General features: G+C 47.4%; 1 protein-coding gene across 2 annotated transcripts in view; it reads left to right on the top strand.

Annotated features, from left to right (window-relative positions):
* The window catches only part of MAML3 (mastermind like transcriptional coactivator 3), a 414,602-nt gene that overhangs the window by 385,950 nt on the left and 9,033 nt on the right, over window positions 1-19,619 (top strand). Inside the window, exons 3-4 of one of the 2 annotated variants that reach the window (XM_049632163.1) lie at window positions 14,740-14,988; window positions 19,048-19,129. In XM_049632163.1, coding sequence (XP_049488120.1) covers window positions 14,740-14,988; window positions 19,048-19,129 — 331 coding nt within the window. Of the gene's footprint in view, window positions 1-14,739; window positions 14,989-19,044; window positions 19,130-19,619 lie in introns of both variants that reach the window. The other variant, XM_049632162.1, reaches the window with a different exon arrangement.

Raw genomic sequence — 19,619 nt, 5'->3', positions numbered from 1 at the left:
ACCTGTCCGTGGTCGGACCACCCAGTCAAGTGCAGCTTTCCTCCCACACACCTTGGCTTGGGAACTGGGCACAGCCACCTCCCTCCTGCTAGTAGCTACTCCTTCTCCTCTCTCAAATCCAAACCTACTTCCATCAAGGCTTCTAGTCAAGTTTGCTTGTATCCATGGAGCTCTTCCCAAGCAGAACCAGAGAATTTTAGGGCAGGTGGGAGCCTTAGAGGTCACGTGGGTAGGTGTCCTCATTTTATAAAGGAGAATACTAAATAAAGCCCAAAGATGTTCAGTGACTTGCCCCAGGTCAACCAATCCCTAGAACCCCTGTGTCCCCCATTCCACCCCCTTTCTGCCATGTAACTGTGATCATTCCAGATCTGACCAGACTGGCTTTATGGAAATCCTATGGCACCAGAGGACATGCCACAGGCTCACCTTTGATGAGCTGGGATCATTTTCCAGCTTTTCAATGAAGGGAAACCTTGTGTCTTCACTGTATTTTAGTACCCCAGAGGACCAGGCTGTGACAGCCCTTCTTCTCTTAGATTCCAACCGCAACCCCTGCCATTGTGCTGGGGTGCTGGAGACCTTTGGGAATTCCTAGAGTAATCAAAGCATTTTTTAAAGCAGGATGTTATATATGAATTGAGAGAAAACTTTAATGAAAATTATCCGTAACGTACTAGTGCTCAGATTTCAGGTGGACGGTTTGTGGTGCCTGCTTATTTTTAGGGTGATAGATGCATGTTGGCCATGGGGTGGTAGCATCTTACCATACAACAAAATCAAAGCAAACTTGTAAACACAACCCATACACATGGATTTTTATATTCTACTATGCGAGTCAGTTGTTATTTGTTTGCTTTGTTTGTTTGCTTGCTTGCTTGCTTGCTTGTCTTACCTGTGGCCAAGTATTCTCTAAGAAAAATCAACTCTGAGACCTGGAAGCTGAAACTGAACGTGCCATTAAAGGTGTGCAAGACTGTGCAGCTTTCAGTGGTGGGCATAAGTCTCTACGTTGTAGAACCAGTTCCCTGCACTTCTGTGGGGTTAACAGCCTCAGCGGACACCCTTCCTTTATGTGACTCCTTCAGCAGAAAGTGTGTCAGAGTATCCCAGACCTCTCTAGGTTCCCACCTAGGGTGTGTGTGTGCATCTGTCTGTGGGATGTATTTGGGGTCTGTCCCCAGGAGGTTTCTGGGAGGGACTGAGAGTGACTGGGACCCTGCTACAGCCCCAGATATTTCCATGGCAATGGGGCTGGGCTCTGAGGCCCGGGGATGGTCCCTCCGTGTTGTGAGACATCTCTCAGCACCCTGTACGCGAGCATCCACTCCCTGGGGGCTTATTTTTACTAACTAATGAGGATTCAGTGTCTCCTTCTTTCCTTGGAAATTCTCTACAACTACACCTACAAAGGAATGAAAGATATGCCCTGTCAACCTTTTTTACATGCTCCTAGATATGAATTAAGAGGTAGTGTTCAGTGGGCTTATATAGAAAGTAATCTTCAATAAAAATTAAGCCCCGAGAAGCTAAGGTAAATAAAGAAGGGAATCTCACTCTCACTGGCTTTTTCTGTATGTCACATAATGGGAAACTGAGACAGACTTACAGTTCCATTTAGAGGCCCATCATCCCTCAGCTGGTTTCCAGCTTCCAGAAAAGGTCTGGATGACTTGGGAGAGATTTCACCATGGCCGATTGAGAAATTGTCTATTCTTACGATAGGGGAGGATAAAGAGGAGAAGAAATACAAAGGAGAAATTAATCAGTTGGATCAAGGTCAAAGAAACTAAATATGCATATTAAGGGAACGGGCCAAAAGGTAAGGAAGACCAGAAATATGATCCTTCATGCTGGGAAAGCTTTCTCAGGTTGATAAATACCCTGAACTGCAGGTTGGCTCTCCCTTTCCTGCTCCAGCATTAATCACCCGACCCTCAGGTTCTGATGTTGACCTCCTGTGAGCAGTCAACCTGGAGAGAAGTGGCAGTTGGGCAAGCTCTTGGAGGAGGCGCTGCTTTTAGGGGGGGAAGTGTGTGCGGAGATCTGATGCGTATTGTAAAGGAGCTCACCCAGATCTGGGAAGCACTGAGAAGGGGAGGATCCAGTCAGCTAGCTAGAGGAAGAATCAGCACAAGAAACTTGGGTAAAGTGAGGAGGGAGTGAGCACCGGAGGTAATATTACGATAAGGAGGTCAGACTTGGCCTTACCTTCTGGTAGAAATAGGAAACTGTGATCCCTCCCAGATGGTTAAGCAGAAATACTGATGCTTTCAGAGGGGATAAGTTGCAAAAGATAATGGGCACGTAACTCCCATCTTAGAAGGTCTGTATGCTGTTGTCAACATGAGTGGACTTATCCCTCACTAAAATGAGAGTTTCACATAAACTTCACCATCATCCGAGGGCCTGATCCCATACTTAGCTATCCACTTAGTTTTTATCCTAAGCAAAAGGATATTTTCCTTCATAAGGCTGAGAAGCTGACCTGACTGTTAAGAAAGAACAAACTATGAGCTGAAAATCACGACCCTACCTAAAGTTTCTAACTTCCTCATTATTATTCATATTGGTGCTAATGAGAGCAAACATTTATGAGCACTTACTGTATGCCAGGCACTGTTGAATCATGCTACCTGAGTGCAGTTCTGATAAAAGAAGTGAAACTTTTGAGATCTGTAGAGGATGATTTCTAATTGTTTCCAGACTCCGTTATCCAGGATATTACGCGTGTGAGGTAGGAGTCAAGAGCTGTGTTTACTGCAGTGCAGGTGCAATCGAGGAGACTCTCTGGAGCCCGTGTTTCTGCTAAGACTGTTTTTATCCCAATTTGTCCCCAACTCTTCTCAAGGCTAACAAAAGACCCTGGCCACTTCCATTTCTTGGAGTCACCAAATATATGTACAAAAGGAAGAAATGCCAATAGGGTTTTTTTTAAAGAAGTAATGTTTTTATTTGTAAAAGAGTGTGGGATTATAATACCATCCACAAGATAAATGCGGGATTTATAATAAACATTAATTCATGATGGACTTAGAGCAGTGTGATCTGGTAACAGGGTACAACTGAAAACCATAAAATAGAAGGTATCTTTCAATTCTGTCAGGCTTTGTCCGTGACCCTATGTAAAACCTTGTGTGCAGAACACATCTAACAACCTAACCTCAAGAATTATTGAGGATGTAAGGTGCCCGGTCCAATGGCCCCCATCCCTGCCTGCCGGTAGGCCCTCCCTGACCCTGTAGGAGGAGCCCCTCTTCTAGACTCGCTTCCTCTGAGAACCTGGCTCTCAGCCAAAATCTCTAAAGATGTAATGTACCACCCCCAGATTTCTAAATGTTACTCCTTTTTTCCCTACTTTCTCGTACCCTCCCCAGACTCCTGGCCTCCTCCAACGGCACAACCCCTGGCCTGGCTTCTGCTCTCAGGAGTATGGCCAGGCCAGCCCTCTTCTCAGAGCCCTGGTGCGCTCACACCTGGTTTGCCCACACACAGGTTCAGCAGCCCGAAAACCTGCAAAGCAGGCTGACCAGACCCTCCCCGGAGAGAAAAGGGCCCGAGAGCAGGCAGCTTTGTAGAAGTGGCTCTTCCCAGGCAGTCGGAGCTGGTGTCCCTCAAGCCACCCTCCCAAGGCTGCCCAGAGAAGGGAGGAAGTGCCCGCCTCTGTTCACAGCACGCCTTCGAGCCCGGAGCTTTCCTTCCCTCTTCCTGTCTTGTAGTGGTTGCAGCAGAGAGCTCCATTTGGCAGCGTGGTAGTGCTCTTGTCTATAAATGGAAACATTGGCCTGTCTCCCAGTATAACACAAGATAGGCCTCTGCATCGGTTATGCAATCTTCGCTGTGATGACTTCATCAGAAAGTGGGGGAGGCAATAAAAGAGAAAGGTACGGTTTAGGGGAACAGTAGCTCCCGAGAAAAACTCTTCCCAGCAGCGCTGCTGAAGACAGCTGAGACTCCTTCCTCCCCCCTCTCTATTTTTAAATCAAGGGAAGAAAGGCCGCAAACATTGGGCAAAAAAACCTAGTTCCTGGAGCAGCTGTCAAACCCCTTGCAGCCCCTGTGTCCTTCAGGCCACTTGGATGCAGGCAGAATGCTGTGCCCATCTCTGCTGGGGGGGGGGGGGGGGGGGGCACGGGTTGCTCACTGCCCCTGGCGCTGGGGTCTGCTTACACCCTTGCGGAGAAGACAATCTGTGAAGGCAAACAGCGGTGGGTTTTCCCTCGTCTCTCAAGTTAAAGATTGGGCTGGTTCTGGCCCCGCTCCAGAGAACAACCACGGAGAGCAGGGTGCTACAGCATAGAGAGGCTTGTCCCGGTGACTCCCCGAGAATTCTCGGAAGATGGTCAGTCCCCATCAGCAGTGAAAAGCTGGCCCTGTTGCTGAGCGTCTAGCCAAACCCAGTTTGTTCATGTTCATGCCGTGTCCCGGTCTTAAAAGGGAATGGCCACTTAAAGATGTCTGTGGCACACACCACAGCATAAGATGGGCTCAGATGGAAATAGTCCAGGTCCCAGACCCAGCTAGGCCCCTCTCGAACTCACCGCATCCCGTCCATGTCTGTTAAGAACAAGTCTGCTTAATGAGGATTTGGGGACAGGGCAGCTTGTGTTATAGTTTCATGAATCCTCTAAATGTTGACCATTTAGGCTGTTTTTTTAATTTTTGCTACTCTAAATCCTTCAAGCTATTCCAGATAAAATCTTTGTATAAAGCATGGGGCGCCTGGGTGGCTCAGTCGGTTAAGCGTCCGACTTCACATGATCTCACAGTCCGTGAGTTCGAGCCCCGTGTCGGGCTCTGTGCTGACAGCTCAGAGCCTCGAGCCTGCTTTGGATTCTGTGTCTCCCTCTCTCCCTGCCCCTCCCCTGCTCACACTCTGTCTCTCTCTGTCCCAAAAATAAATAAAAACAAACAAACAAAAAAAAGTACAGCTACGACCACTTCCATGAGATGAGTCCTTAGAAATGGAATTTCAGGAGCGCCTGGGTGGCTCAGTCAGTTAAGCGTCCAACTTCAGCTCAGGTCATGATCTCGTGGTTTGTGAGTTTGAGCCCCGCGTCGGGCTCTGTGCTGACAGCTCAGAGCCTGGAGCCTATTTCGAATTCTGTGTCTCCCTCGTTCTCTGCTCTTCCTCCGCTCATGCTCTATGCCTGTCTCTCAAAAATAAATGTTAAAAAATTTAAAAAAAGAAAAGAAATGGAATTTCAGGGTATGATGTATTCAAGTCTTTGATCATTCTGTCTACTCTGGAAGCCATTCTCCTCCTGTCTGCCTGCGCCATTCTGAGACATCACTTCTTCTGATAAGCCTTCAGTGTCCTCTCCGGGCACAGTCAGGTGCCTTCACCGCTAGGTCCCTGTGCTCTAGTGCCTCCTTGTACAAGGCCCAGGGACCTGCCTTGTGCTTCCTTCTCTGCAAAGATGCCATCAGCTGCCCAGAAACCAAGGAAGCCTCAGTCTTCATCAGAATTTTGGAATCCTGGAAAACAAGCAAATAGGTCCTTCTTCTTTTCCTTTTCTTTGTTCTTTTTTCTATTTGTTTTTTTTTTTTTTATAATTTAAAGACTATTTTTAGAGCATGTTTTTAAAAATAACATTCAAAGTAACATTTTCATTATAGAATATTTAAAAGGGTATAGGGGTGTCTGGGTGGCTCAGTGAGTTGAGTGTCCGACTTCAGCTCGGGTCATGATCTCATGGTTCGTGGGTTCGAGCCCCGCATCGGGCTCTATGCTGACAGCTCAGAGCCTGGAGCCTTCTTTGGATTCTGTGTCTCCTTCTCTCTCTGCCCCTCCTCCACTCACACTCTGTCTCTGTCTCTCTCTCTCTCTCTCTCCAAAGTAAACATTAAAAAAATTTTTTTAAAGATTTGAAAAGGTATAAAAATAAAAATAATTTACAATCCTTGTCTAACATGATTTTTCTGTTTTAGAAACTGTTTTTCCTCCCCTTAACTGTATATTGTAAGCTTTTCTCTGTGTGATTAGATAGTCTAAGAAGGCATGATTGTTATTGGCTGCCTAGTATTCATGGTATGGATGTACCATAATTTATTTAATCAAGCTCCTATTGTTGCACCCTAATGAACTTTTAACCAATTTAGGCTTGCTTTGGTGGTAGAATTAATCACAACAAAGGGATCAAAAGGACTCTATAATTTACATCAAAGGCAGAGGAAAAGCATAACTCTCAAAGTTGTGTTTCCACTGAAGGGACCTATGGTGACTATGTTCAAAGCACTGATAAGGACAAATGGTATTTTGTTGTTTTTACCCCCAAGTAAGTCCTTGAAAGCCTACCCTTCCTGTGGTTGATGCATCTAGCCTTGCATTGAACTGCCAACTTTAACCCTTTCTTTCCTCTTCAGTGGGTGCTCCATTCCTGAAGCTCAGAGAAGCCATCCGTGTGGGGCCATCTTTGTTTTTGTTTTTTCTCCTCTCCAGTCATATGTGTTACTGGTTTAGGCTAGAATTCATCATAGCCACTTAGTTCAGTTCAGCAAACATTTACTCTGTTGCAGCTGTGGACCTAGCTGTGTGTTGGATGCTGGAAGACTCCTAGAGAACCTACAGGCCTGGTAGAAATACTGCCATAAGGGTGTCATTCTACCGGAAAACTGTCACTTGCAAGCACTCGGAAGGTTGGAGCTTTCTACTGCCCTGTGTTACTTAGAAACAGTGGTACGATCATGTATATAACATTATCATGATCATGGAAAGTGTATTGTTGTATACAGAGGAAAAAGCTGGCGAAAATATTTTTTAAAAAACACACATCAAAATATTAACGTCGTTGCCTCTGAGTATTCAAAATGAATAAAACTTTTTTTGTTCTTTATACATTTATTCAGTGTTTCAAATATTCCCTGTGATTGGGAGACGATGTGGGGACAAAAATGTATTTTTTAAACAGTTAAATGTCTGGAGGTGCCTGGGTGGCTCAGTCGGTTAAGCATTCGACTTTTGATTTCAGCTCAGGTCATGATCTCTCGGTTCGTGGGTTAGAGCCCCTCATCGGGCATTGTGCTGACAGCGCAGAGCTTACTTGGGATTCTCTCCCTCTCTCTCCACCCCTCCCCTGCTCACATGCTTGCTCTTTCTCTCTCAAAAATAAATAAACATTAAAAATATATATATTTACATGCCTGGGTAGCATCTCCATTCTGTTGACAATCTGAAGGGAAAACCAAGTTTAAAGTCTTAGTCCTCCTCATTGCCTTAAAAGCTAAACTAGAACCAAAAACACAGCTTTTCCCCTCACCTTGACTTTGTAGAGCTGCATGATCGAGAGATTACAACAGTAACAGTAATAATAATAGCAAGCTATTTGTAGATGGTTGGGTGCGCCAGCCACTGGGCCTATGATGGAAATACGTTTCTATCCAGGCCTGGTGGGTTCCTCCAATGTAAGCTGCTCCTCCTTCCCGGTGGAAAGAAGAACTTTGCTGAACCCATTTAGCAGGCTTACCACTGGGTCTCAAGTTTCTGCTGTTTCAGCGATAAGCTCCCTAAATTGGTAAAGTGCCTTAAAACTCAATCGTCATGGGGACACAACCACCACAGATCATAAAACAAATCTTTTTATCCAACCTTCTTCAATAATCTGCAGAAACAGAGGGTTTTATATGGGGTGGGGCCTGTTGGGGCTCTGCTGTGAATTTATTGTAAGCTCCAGACCCACAGTGAAAAACTGTTCTGGACGAGGACAAAGAATGTCTGTAAATGAAGCCACCATCCTGAAACCAAGTTTCTGCCCTGACACCTGATCAACTTCAAAGAAAATTCTAAGGTTTTCTTTTATTTTGTTCCTTCCTTCTACTTATGGTTGAATGGTCTAATCTTATGGCCTTTCTTTAAATGTCAAAGTTGATACCATAGAAGCATCCTAATTTGGGGTATCAGGCAACATATAAAAAAAAAATGATGCATATTTTCGTGCTCTTTCAGCTTCATCCTTTGATCCCTGTAGAGTTTCTACCTTTTTATTCTATGCCCATTCCTCTCTCCCTTCCACCCCCTTCCCACTTCTCTTTAGTGCACAGCCCTCTTGGGTGGTCTGCTCAATTTAGACCAGATGCACGTTTCAGTCAGTGGGTGAGTGAGAATCCCAAAGACACCATCACCAGCTGTGGGTCATCAGACAAGTTCCTTAACCACTCAGAGACTCAGGTTTTCTTAATCAACAAAATGTGTTTAATTATGCAAGTGAAAGCATCCAGTAGGTGCCCCATAAGTGCAACTTGTCTTCTTCCATTGTTGCTTCTGGTTTTCTCCCAAGTTTGAAGAACCTTTTCCAACAGAGAGAACCCTCCTCAAATCATAGCTTTCCAAAGTTCTACCATACATCAGACCAAGTGATGGGAAGTCTAGTGATGTTTATGCTTCCCGCCTGAGCAAGGGAGTTCAGTGGCCTCACCCCTTCCTTAATCTTGGCTGCTGTTCAGCCTGCACAGCGAAGTTGCAGGAGTCCCGACCTTCCTGGAAGAATCATGGCCATGGGCTCCTTTCAGAATTCTTGGGGTTGCATTGCCTGAGCAGCCCTCTGAAAATTTAAGAGTTTTGTTCCAAATGCTGAAGAACTTGCAATAAAAACCTAAGCAACTCAGCACTCTGACTTGCTTTTTAAAGTGCAGGGTTTGCCATCTAAATCAGGGACAGAGAGCTCAGATGCCCCAGGTTGCAGTCAGTGTCCACAAACCAGAACTAGTATTTGCCCCAGTGATTCTCAAACAGTAGGGCATCTTAGTTACCTGGAGGGCATGTGAAACTGCTCCCAGGGGCTCCAATTCAGTAGGCCTGGGGTGGAGCCTGAGAATTTGCATTTCTTACAAGCTCCCAGGAGATGCTCAGCTACTGATCCTGGAACCACACTTTCAGAACCTCTCACTTAATTTAGCCCATAATTGTTTCTGAACTGCCCAAACTGGAAGTGGGAGAGATTTGAGCATCTGCTTAACCATTTTCTTTCTATAACTCTTTCCTCTCCAAAGTTTCTATTGTCAAGGGAGGAGTCTTATCAGTATGATTTTCGTTTGAGGAGGTGGGGACTGAAACTGAGAGGTCACATGGTTTCCCAGGGCCTCAGAATGCCGGTTCACCACCCTGAGCCTCCCTGAGTCACAGCCAGATGCCTCCATCCAGGCTGCAGTGGGCTTCGGATTCATCCTGTGCTGCTCTCTGACATAAAACTGCTGAACTCTTTCCCAGCAAGTGTGATGTTCTGCGTGAAACGTTAGCTTTCCTCCTTTGAAAACGCTTCCTTCTTCTGAAACTTAAAACTTGAATAGTTATCTTTGCAGGGAGAAAGCCTCTGGATACTGGTGATTGGTTAGACACACGAGCCTCTTGATGTATAGAATCTAGGCAATATTCGGTTTGGGCTGGAGATTTTTTTTTTCTAATATTTGATCCAGTTCAATGTGTGTGAAAAGCACAGATATCTCTTCTGGGACATCCATTTTATCATTTTTACTTTTTCTTACGTGAACAGCCCTCCTCTCTCGTCGCTTGCCTTCCGCATGCATTTACTTCCTGGCCCCAGGCACGCTCTGTGTGCCAGGGGCCTGGGAAATCCGCCCCCTGAGCGCGCCCGGCTCTCGGGATCAAAGGCAGCGCGCGCGGGCTGAGGACCTCCGCGGCCGCGGGGCAACTCGCCCGCGCCCGGGACCGCCTCGGCGGTTTCTTTGTTAGAGACGCCGGCGCTGAGAGGCATCTTCGGGCCTGCCGCCCCACTCCTGACTTCTTAGAGCCCCCTAAGGACTTGTAAGCATATAGGCTCGAGTCAAGAGGCTAAATTACGCCCCAGGGGACTTTTTAAGTAAAATCCTAAATTTCATTTAGGCTGTTCGTGGGCCATGTGATTGCAGACTGAGCCGAGGCCGCTCTCAGCGCCGCCCTCCCGCGCCGGCTTTGTGCAGCCGGGCTGCGGGGAACTCTGCTCCTCTCGGACGGTCAGCCCCGGGGGCTGGTGCAAGCCACTCGCCCTCCCCTCTCCGGGTGCCACCGCCACCCCCACCCCCCCATCTCCTGCAGCTCCCAGCCCTTCCGTTTCCTTCCCCGGCCTCCCCCACCCCGACCTGAAATCTCCCTCCCCTCGGGCTGGAAGTAAAGTCGGTAATAAGAAACCAGTTCGGTGTCAGTCGGGGAGGGGGCGGGGGGGGAGATAACCCCAGAGATACACGGCAATGGAGAGAGAACTCATTTTGTGTAAAGAGGGCCTCGAGTCACCAGGGAATTCCTGGATTGTCTCAGGCTGTCGTGTGTGATGTCCATCACGCCGTGCGAACACCATCTGCTCGGTATTATGCTCTCAGTTGCCAGGCTACCTGCTGTACGCAGTAACACTTGACTGCCTGGCTCCACGTTCGCAGCGTCCGCCCAGACGCGCGGGGCGGGGGGCGGGGTGGGGGGGGGGGGAAAAAGGGGTATGGATAAAGCAACGTGGGGGGGGGGGGGGGCGCGGGCGGAGCTGGCGGTGCAATCCGGAGCGCCGGGCTGACACCACCATCTGCTGGGGCAGGGGGAGAACAGCAGCTGCTCCTTGTTCCTCCACCTCCGGGAAAAGGCTGAAGCCCCGGGCGTCCTCCAGCCAGTTCTCCCCCAGGTCCCAGCTCCCCCGGGCCTCACCTTCAGCCTTTTGTGAGCCCCCTCCCCGGAGCCGGCGCTCCTGGGTCGCCGCCAGAAACCCGGCCCCTCTCACCCAAACACTACGCTTGTTCTTGAAAACACTTAAGAGAAATAAAGCTGGCTACGCACAGATTTATAAATAAACAGCTGGCTGCTCTTGGGAGATATTTTTACCACAGCTGTTTTTTGAAGTAGAAAACTGCCTCTTTGGAGGAGGTAGGGTGTTTTTTTTACACCTCCTACCTCTCTCCAGCCCTTAGAAAATTGCTAAGATCTTTTCCCCGAGGAAGGAGCTATGTGAAATGGGTTCACTCGTTTTGATTTTTCCCCCCTCCCTTTTTTTTACTGAAGAGTGGGAAGGTTTGGGGAGTAATGAAGATCTATGAAACCAGTTGGATTTCTTAGGGGAAGCTAGTGAGTTAAGATTCTTGGTAGAAGGCAAGGGAGGTCGCTGGGCAGGGGGTGGGGTGGAGAACGAGCCAGTAATTAAAACTAAAAATACTGCATCATTTGGCTTCAAGGCATTACATTTCTCTGACGAAAGCTCAGCCTGGTTTTCTCTAATTGCACACACAGTGTGTGTCCTCCTTAGAAACAAGAGCGGTGGCTTGAAATCCTGAAATTCGACAAGCGATTGCTCATTAAGCTCTCTTAGACTGGAGGTTAAAAGCTGCCATGTAATATGAAACAGTTAATGGCCAGCCAGCTCCATTTGTAAGGCAAGTCACTTGGAGGGCTTTGCACTTTGGAAGACACGCTTGAGGTGGGGCCTGTGGTGTCACTCACCTGCTGCTGAATGCAGGAGAGCTTGTTGGGAAAGTACTCAAGGTGTATCAACCTAGATTCAGGGATGTTTCATATGGAAGGCAACCCCTTAAAAATGCACATAGCCCTCCTGCCCCCTAGGTCTTCAGATCTTCAGCAAGAAACCCGAAGGCAAAACCTTTGGGGGGGGGGGGTGTCATTTGGAGAAATACATAATCCTGGGAAGTAATAACCTAACTATCTCTTTGGGAAAATCCCATCCCCCACCCCCTCCCCACACTGTGCTTCTGAAGTATTTCTTTTTGCCCCAGGAAGACAAGGGCCAAAAGTGGTTGGATATAGCAACATCGTCACTTCATTTGCCTCTCCCTTTCTTTCCAGGGTGGAGAAAAGGCTGGGAAAGCAATGGTTACTACTTACCACTTCTGGGCATGCGCCCCAGCTAGGCAGGGCTGGTCACACAGGACCAGAATATCTCAAAAGTGCCCAAAGATAAACAGGGCCAGCCTGGGCCAGCCCAGACCAGCCCTCATAAAACTAGATGAAGCAAACTTTATCTTCCCTTAGGTCTCATTTTCTTTCTTCTCTCCTCCTTATCAAAACTGGAAAATATTAGGGTGCCTGAGTGGCTCAGTCACTCAAACAACCGACTCTTGATTTTGGCTCAGGTCATGGTCTTGTCCTCTGTGAGACTGAGCTCCGAGTGGGGCCTGCACTGGCAGTGCAGAGCCTGCTTGGGATATTCTCTCTCCCTCTCTCTCTCTGCCCCTCCCCCACGCATGCTCGCGCTCTCTCTCTCTCTCTCTCCCCCGCTCTCAAATAAACTTAAAAAATTTTAAGAAAAAACTGGAAAGTGTCAAATATACTGAAATACACAGGAAAAAAAAAAACAAAACGGTGTACCTGTATTTTTTTTTGATTGGTTAACTGTTTATACTTCAGTGTGAATTTGTTTGTTAAAGTGTTAAGTCAATCAGCCATTTGTTCCTAAAGGTGGCAAGAAGCAGCTTTATCCCATTGGAAAGAAGGGCTTGGAAACAGGCAGCAATTATTGAGGGAAAAGGGGAGACTCTGAAACATTGTGATGCCTGTGGGGCTTGGGCCTAAAGTAAACTTTTTGGTAGCATAAAGGCTCCTGGCCTTTGGGAGTATAAGTTCGTTTTTTTGTTGTTGTTTTTTTTATAATTTTTTTTTTTAATGTTTGTTTATTTTTGAGACAGGGAGAGACAGAGCATGAATGGGGGAGGGTCAGAGAGAGAGGGAGACACAGAATCTGAAACAGGCTCCAGGCTCTGAGCTGTCATCACAGAGCCCGACGCGGGGCTCGAACTCACGGACCGCAAGATCATGACCTGAGCTGAAGTCAGGTGCTTAACCAACTGAGCCACCCAGGCGCCCCTATAAGTTCTTTTTAACATAGATATTTCACGGCTCTCTACCTGATAATCGTCTGTAGAGGAAATACACAAAGACAAAAAGGGTTTTGCAATAACACTTCTGTTTGAAAAATAGAACCCAGGACACTCGTGGAAGACAGGCTATGTATTTAGTCTACAAGCGATTCTCAGGTGTATACTTAGCACCACGGCCCCACAGTCTCGTAAAGGCCCGTGCTAGCAGAAGGAATACTAAATTTCAACTCAAGATCAGCGTTCCAGTTCTGCTGTTTCCAATTCTTCCATTTGCTAAGTGTGACCTGGGCTACTGCACTAACTATCCGGGACTTCTCGGCCTCTTGTTTCCAGGGCAAGAGAAGTAGGTTTTTGTCTGCTTTGCTTGTTTTGTTGTGTTTGTGTGGGTGGAGGGAGGAAAGAAGAGTAGCTGAAGACCCAGTTTAGGCTGGGAAGAAAAGCACCAACGGCTGAGCATCACACAGCAGAGGGAAGGTACACAAACCCAGGCTGTGGGGAATAAGGTCCAGGACTGTGTCTCTAGGAGAGCCAGGGATCAAACTCATGTTTTGAGAGGACAGTGCCAGCATGATTGACTGTATCCATACCAAAGAGGTAGCAGGGCAGAAGTAGGAAAAAATATTAAAATCCAGTTTGCTTGGATACAAAAATATTTAAATAACTTTAGACTTATTCATATTCATTTTGTATTATTTTGGTGACATGATGGTACCTCACACTATGGATACATCCTTACATGTGTGCCCATTTAATCTGTGTTCATCTCAGACATCCGATCCTCTGTGTTCAGATGAATTACTTGAAATGTGAATGAATTAAAAGGCAGAATATTCAGACAACACTTGCTTGGTAGATGAATAAGAAAGGAACTATCTAGAAGCTGAATTTTATGGTCACATACCACATTTTCCCCGGTGAACACTGGCTGTTACAGGCTTTCCCTGTGAGCACATTCTCCAAGTAGTCACTTGACTCTGTGAGTAGGTCTCTACCACTTTACTCCCTACTCCTTAAGAACCAGTCCTTAAAAGTTGCCATCATTTGACTGAGACAACTGTAGAATCAGAAGACCCAAATCAACCCACACATTATAAATTGTCCCAGACACAGGAGGCTCAGCCCTATTTTTAAAGATGTCAGGGGTGCCTGGGTGGTTCAGTCGGTTAAACGACTGGCTTTTGACTTTGGCTCAGGTCATGATCTCACGGTTCGTGGGTTTGAGCCCCACATCGGTGCCTGTTTGGGATTCTCTCTCTCTCTCTCCCTCTCTCTCTGCCCCTCCCCTGCTCACGTGCTCTATATCTCTCTCAAAATAAGTAAACTTTAAAAAAGTATATTAAAGATGTCAGGAGATTACGTATCTTTGTTCAGTGCAACACATTCCCAGCTCTCACCATCAACGACCCCACCAGCAGGAATTTTGTTTTTACATACAGCAAAGCTTTCAAATGTCACAATTAACTGGAATTCCATTAATTAGTAAATCTACTGATTGATAAATTCCAGAATTCTTCTGTAAATGTCTCTCCTACTAGCTAAGAAGAAGTCCATTTAGGCCAAATAGGCAGTAAAGATTAAGAGGTAGGGGCACGCTGTCTCTTCCAGACTTAAGGTGATCCCAGCCTGAAGGCTTCTTCCCTTTCCTTTGGAGGAACGCAGAATGTTAGCTGAACATCCAGCCTTTGTCCCGTCATCAGTCTCATCCAAAACAGACTGGCCTTTGCTGTCAGATTTCCCAGAGCCGTGCTCCATTACCGTTCCCTTGTATCTCTCCAGCTCCACGGTGGTAAGGCCAGATTTGAGGACCACTGGGTGGGTTTTATGGGAATAGAATGCGTGCCACTCAGGACCCCGCAGGCCCGCAAGCTGGGGCCCCTGCCCCCATGCTTCCTCTCAAATATGAAACCTCTGCATTCTCTTCTCTTCTTCTCCTCCCAGGAACAGCACCCAGTTGGACTTCCCCGGACCACAGGCCCCATGCAGTCCTCCGTGCCCCCAGGCTCGGGCGGCATGGTCTCTGGAGCCAGTCCCGCGGGCCCTGGCTTCCTAGGCGGCCAGCCCCAGGCAGCCCTCATGAAACAGATGCTCATTGATCAGCGGGCCCAGTTGATGGAGCAGCAGAAGCAACAGTTCCTGCGGGAGCAAAGGCAGCAGCAGCAGCAGCAGCAGCAGATTCTAGCCGAGCAGGTAACATGATTCATTCATTCAGCAGGCATTTATTCGGTGCCCTGTGTCTGCGAGAGAGCTCCAGTTCGTGTCCTTTGTCAAGAGATTCACAGTCTAGCATTCCCCAGATCGCCGAAGAATCTGCAGAATTTGGACCTTTCCATTAGTTTGGCTTTTTCTTAGAATGAATTAGTTTGTTCTTAAAAGACAGGCTTCTGCCACCAGTTTGAAGGCCTGTTTGCCAGAGACATTTCTTCGATTCAAGCCTGCCTTCTTTTCTTCTGGTTTCTGGCACAAGGGTCTGCGCAATCAGTATGGGGGTAGGGAGGCTGCCTCACATTCTTCATAGAGGCTAATATTTCCAGCATGAAGAAAAAAAGAAAATAACTCAGAGAACTTTGTTTCTTGAAGGAAAATGTCAGGAGGAGGGATTGAGGAGAATTCTGCAGAATTGGTCATGAACAATGGGACAGGAACAATAGCAGAATAATAGGGCCTACAGAACTACCTGGAAACCTGAACCCGGGGTCACAGAAAGGGTGCAAACTTAAGAAAATTCCCAACAGCTTTAAAACAGCTCAAGAAATCTTTGAGTTAAAGGAAGGCCTAACACGAATAAATCTTACCGTAGGCATCTTTGTCCACCCTCGCCATAGAATTCCTCCAGCTCCGAAAGAAAGCCTTCCCTGAGAGCCGCTTCTGTAGGTTTCAATGTGTTTTGTTTTTCAAGATGCCCATGCCTGATCCAGGATTATTATCCCAGGAAAGGCGTGAGGCCTTCCACAAGAGATCCCTACGTGGCTCCTGTGGGAGTCTGCACAGGGCATCTCTCTCTCTCTCTCTCTTATAGGAGGTAGGCGTGAGGTTGTCTTCCAAGGCTTAAAGCCCAACAAAGCTCTGCCCTACAGTTCCCCTCCTAGAAGGTTCCTAATATAATCAGAATTCTGGAAACTTATCAAGCTTCCTCCACCCCATATTTACAAGATACCACGTGGGACACAGGCATGTTGAGGTCCCTACTAAGAGCAGCCATCTCCCAAATAGAAAAATTGTACTGTTGAACACAGTTCGCTTATGTTCCCTTCTCTGCTTTTGTTCCTGAGCAGCTGTGTAATTATCTCCCTTTCTACCAAGGTCAGTCAGCCGCCTGGCACCTCTTGTACAAACAAACCTCTATCCCTCTCACCCTGCATAAGGTGTGTGACAAGGAACCGTGCTAATATCTCTCAGGCAGTGATAAATGAAGCCGCCGAGGGGAAGCTGGGCTTTGTAAATCCTCTCCTTGGCCAATCCCGGGAAACTTCAGGTGTGCCTGATACTGTGAGCGATGGCCTCTGATGTGTGTGCTGTGACCAAGGCGCAAATAGGAGCCTGGGTAACCAGGCAAACACAGTTGTGCTAGCCAGGGCTGTCCCCACTCAGCGAGGGCAGCCAAACCCCAGGGGACAAGGAGGGAAGCACAAGAGTGGAGGGAGAGCTGCCCTAGGAGGGTGCCCAGACAAGGAGCCGACACACAGAGAGATCCAGGGCGCCTTGGAAAAGATGGGGAAATGGTATCATTCCTTAGCAGGTTGTGGGCACCAAGAAATGAAGAGGGACCAAGGAAAGAATTTTACTCAGCCTCCGGATGTGTCCCACCTTTTGCTTGTGGTCTGATTCTGGAAAAACCTCTTCCCCCACTCTCTTCATCTGCCAGGTTACGTTTAATAATTTCCCGGCCTTCCTCCGATAACCGTTTTAAGGACGACATAGAGTAATGTGTGGAAAATCCTTCGGCAACTGTACACGCGTATGTGGTGACCTGTCACGTGACCCTGGTGTCACGGACTGTGATGTCAGAGCTGGGGCCACGACTGCCAGCCATCAGTGGGACTAGCCCAGAAGCGAAACTGAGGGCCTGCTCAGAAACAACTCAGTGCAGCAGCCTGCCCGTGCCCAGAGACGGAGCTTGTCCGTGCAGGCTCTTGGGGGGTCTACGTGTGGTGGGTTGTCAGCCTTTGTGTTTTGAGAACGAATGTTGCCCTATCAATGCTGAGCTGATGTTCTTGGTCTCTGCAGCAGCGGTGAAAGTGCCTAGTAATAGCAGTTTTGAAAGCAGCGTATTGGAGGTCCTGGGATTTCCTGAAAGGACTTGGGAGGGAGAACAGAAGGATTTGGGATCTTGCCTGTCTTTGGGAACTTTACAATGACTCCGGTGGCTTTAGAAATCAGGACAGAGCCGGCTGAAGGCAGGTGTGAGTTGACGCGTAATGCCTTACTTGGAGCACGGCACTTCACATCTATTCACAAAGGTTCAACTGAACCCAGAATTTTAGACTGGAAAGAAATATTGGTGATCACGGAGGCTTTTTTATTTTACCTATGAAGAAACTGGAGGCCAGGGAGCTCATGTGAAGTATCAGAGATCGCAGAGCCAGAGAGGCACAGCCCCAGGACTGGAACAGGAGGCCCCCAGCCCCAGCTGACCACAGGGCACCCCAGGGCTTCTGCCCAGTCAGTGTGGACACTTAAGGTCTTACATAATATGAGAAGTTTGGCTGAGGAGAAGCTTACTCAATAATGCCCTTATATTGCTGCCTAAAAGATTAGCATGGTTTCTTGTCTATACTTTATCTATACAATTAATTAATTTCAACACTTTGTGCAAAACACTATGGTAAGCACCCCAGGATGAGGTGAACAGGGCAGAGCCTTTTTTTCTTTGGTTGCCAGAGTGCTGGCTGGCCTTGTGGAGAAAAAGAAAAGAAAAGAAAAAAAAGAAAGAGAAAGAAAATTATAGAGCTGCCCAGAAACAAAAACAAAGAAGAAAAAAATAGAAATAAACACATGTGTTAAGAAGTGACCAATGTGTGTTATTTTTATAATGAACACTTTAAAGAGCAGGGCCCTTGGTCTACGTTCTTTATAAGCCCTTGCGGATGAAAGGTGCTCAATGAATATTCAGCAGCTGCAGAAGGAGGTTAAATGACATGGCGAAGGTCACGCAGCTACTTGACGGCAGACTGGGAACTAAAACCCCTTTCTCTGCTCTTTCCACCTCACCCTTATTTTCTTTCCCTTTTCACATACAGCATGGTAATGATCATAATAGCCTTTCCAGTAGATTGGTAACAGCTCCGGCAGCGCAAAATCCCCGCGAGTGGAAGAAGAAAGACAAAAATCACAAGCCTCTGGCTCCTGGTACATGTGGAGTCCCACGCGGTTTCCTTAAGGCACTAAACGCTGTATATTTTACTTGCGGAGATGTATTTTACAGGCAGTGTGGCCTGGTGGGAATAAGATTAGCCTTTTTTATAGCCCCTGAGAATCCCATCTTCCTATACCGGAAGCTGCTATTTAGGTCATTAAAAATCAGTTGCTCGTCCCTTGAGCTGGGTCCCACAGTGCTAAGGAAGACGTGCAAGCTGATGTTGGAAAGTCAAGGCCAAGACTGGCTCCCTCGATACGCACTCCTTGTGAGCCAGCAAGTCTACACATCAGATATGCCAGATAGTCACCAAAAGGTACGTGCAAGGATGTGCATAGCAGCAGTATTTGTGACAGCCCGAGACAGGAACCACTCTAAATGCCCGTCACGAGCAGAATAGGTAAATAAGTAAGCCATGGTGTATGCGTTCATAGGAAGGAATACTACTCAACAGTGACAGTGAACAGGCCACAACTACACGCATCAACACGGATGAACCTCATGAATATAATGATGAATGCAAGAAGCCAGACACCAATACGTTGTATGAATCCACTTATACGAAGCACAAAAGCAGATGTCACTAGTCTGCACTGTTAGGTGGCTCCCTGGTCAGGTGAAGTGGGTCCCTGCGGTGGGTCGTGACTGGAAAGGGGCATGAAGGGAATGCTAGCGGTGCTCGGTTCCTTGATCTAGATGCTGGTTATGTTGCTACAGGATGTGTTCATTTTGTGAAAATCCATCAGACCCATGCTTTGCACACTTGCCTGGATGCACCTGATTCCTCAACACAAAGTTTAGTTTTTGAAAAAACTGCCTTCCTCAAAACCGCCACAATATTTAATCGTCTCTCCCCATGTCACCTCCCTGTCCTTGTCCTGTCGTTCTAGCAGCTGCAGCAATCACATTTACCCCGCCAGCACCTCCAACAGCAACGGAATCCATACCCAGTGCAGCAGGTCAATCAGTTTCAAGGTGAGGCCAGTGCACACCTCTTCCGTTTTATACCTTCCAGCCGTGAAGTGTGAGTGAGCGTGTAGCCAGTGACATTGCCTTCTGTGCTGTGTTTGGGTTCAGGTAATATTAAAAATATGTTAAAACTGAGGGTGCCAGTCAGTCAGAATGCATTTTTGGAGCCCTCTGCTGTGGCAAGCATTAACCTTTTGGTGGCTGCGTCACAGAGAGGCCCTGGTTGGCCCCGGCAGGGGTCAGAGTGGCTGTGGGGGGCAGGGCTGGGGTAACTGTTCTTTACCAACGATACACAAGTATTTCAATAGTTTAACAGCCAACGGGGACCTACTGGTGCCTGGCTAGTCCACCATCAGCCTTGTCTTTGTCTGGATCGTCATCTCAGGGAGCATGGGAGGAACAGTCCTGTGCCACATCCTTCTCGCTAATCCCAGCATGTCAGCTGGCCACAGCCCCCACTTCAAACATCCACTTGGGAAGAATCTGGCTTGCAGCA

The sequence above is a fragment of the Panthera uncia genome, chromosome B1, assembly GCF_023721935.1.
Source record: "Panthera uncia isolate 11264 chromosome B1, Puncia_PCG_1.0, whole genome shotgun sequence".
NCBI classification, from domain to species: Eukaryota; Metazoa; Chordata; class Mammalia; order Carnivora; family Felidae; genus Panthera; species Panthera uncia.
Note: the sequence above shows the minus strand (reverse complement) of the source record. Positions and strands in the feature narration are given on the sequence as shown.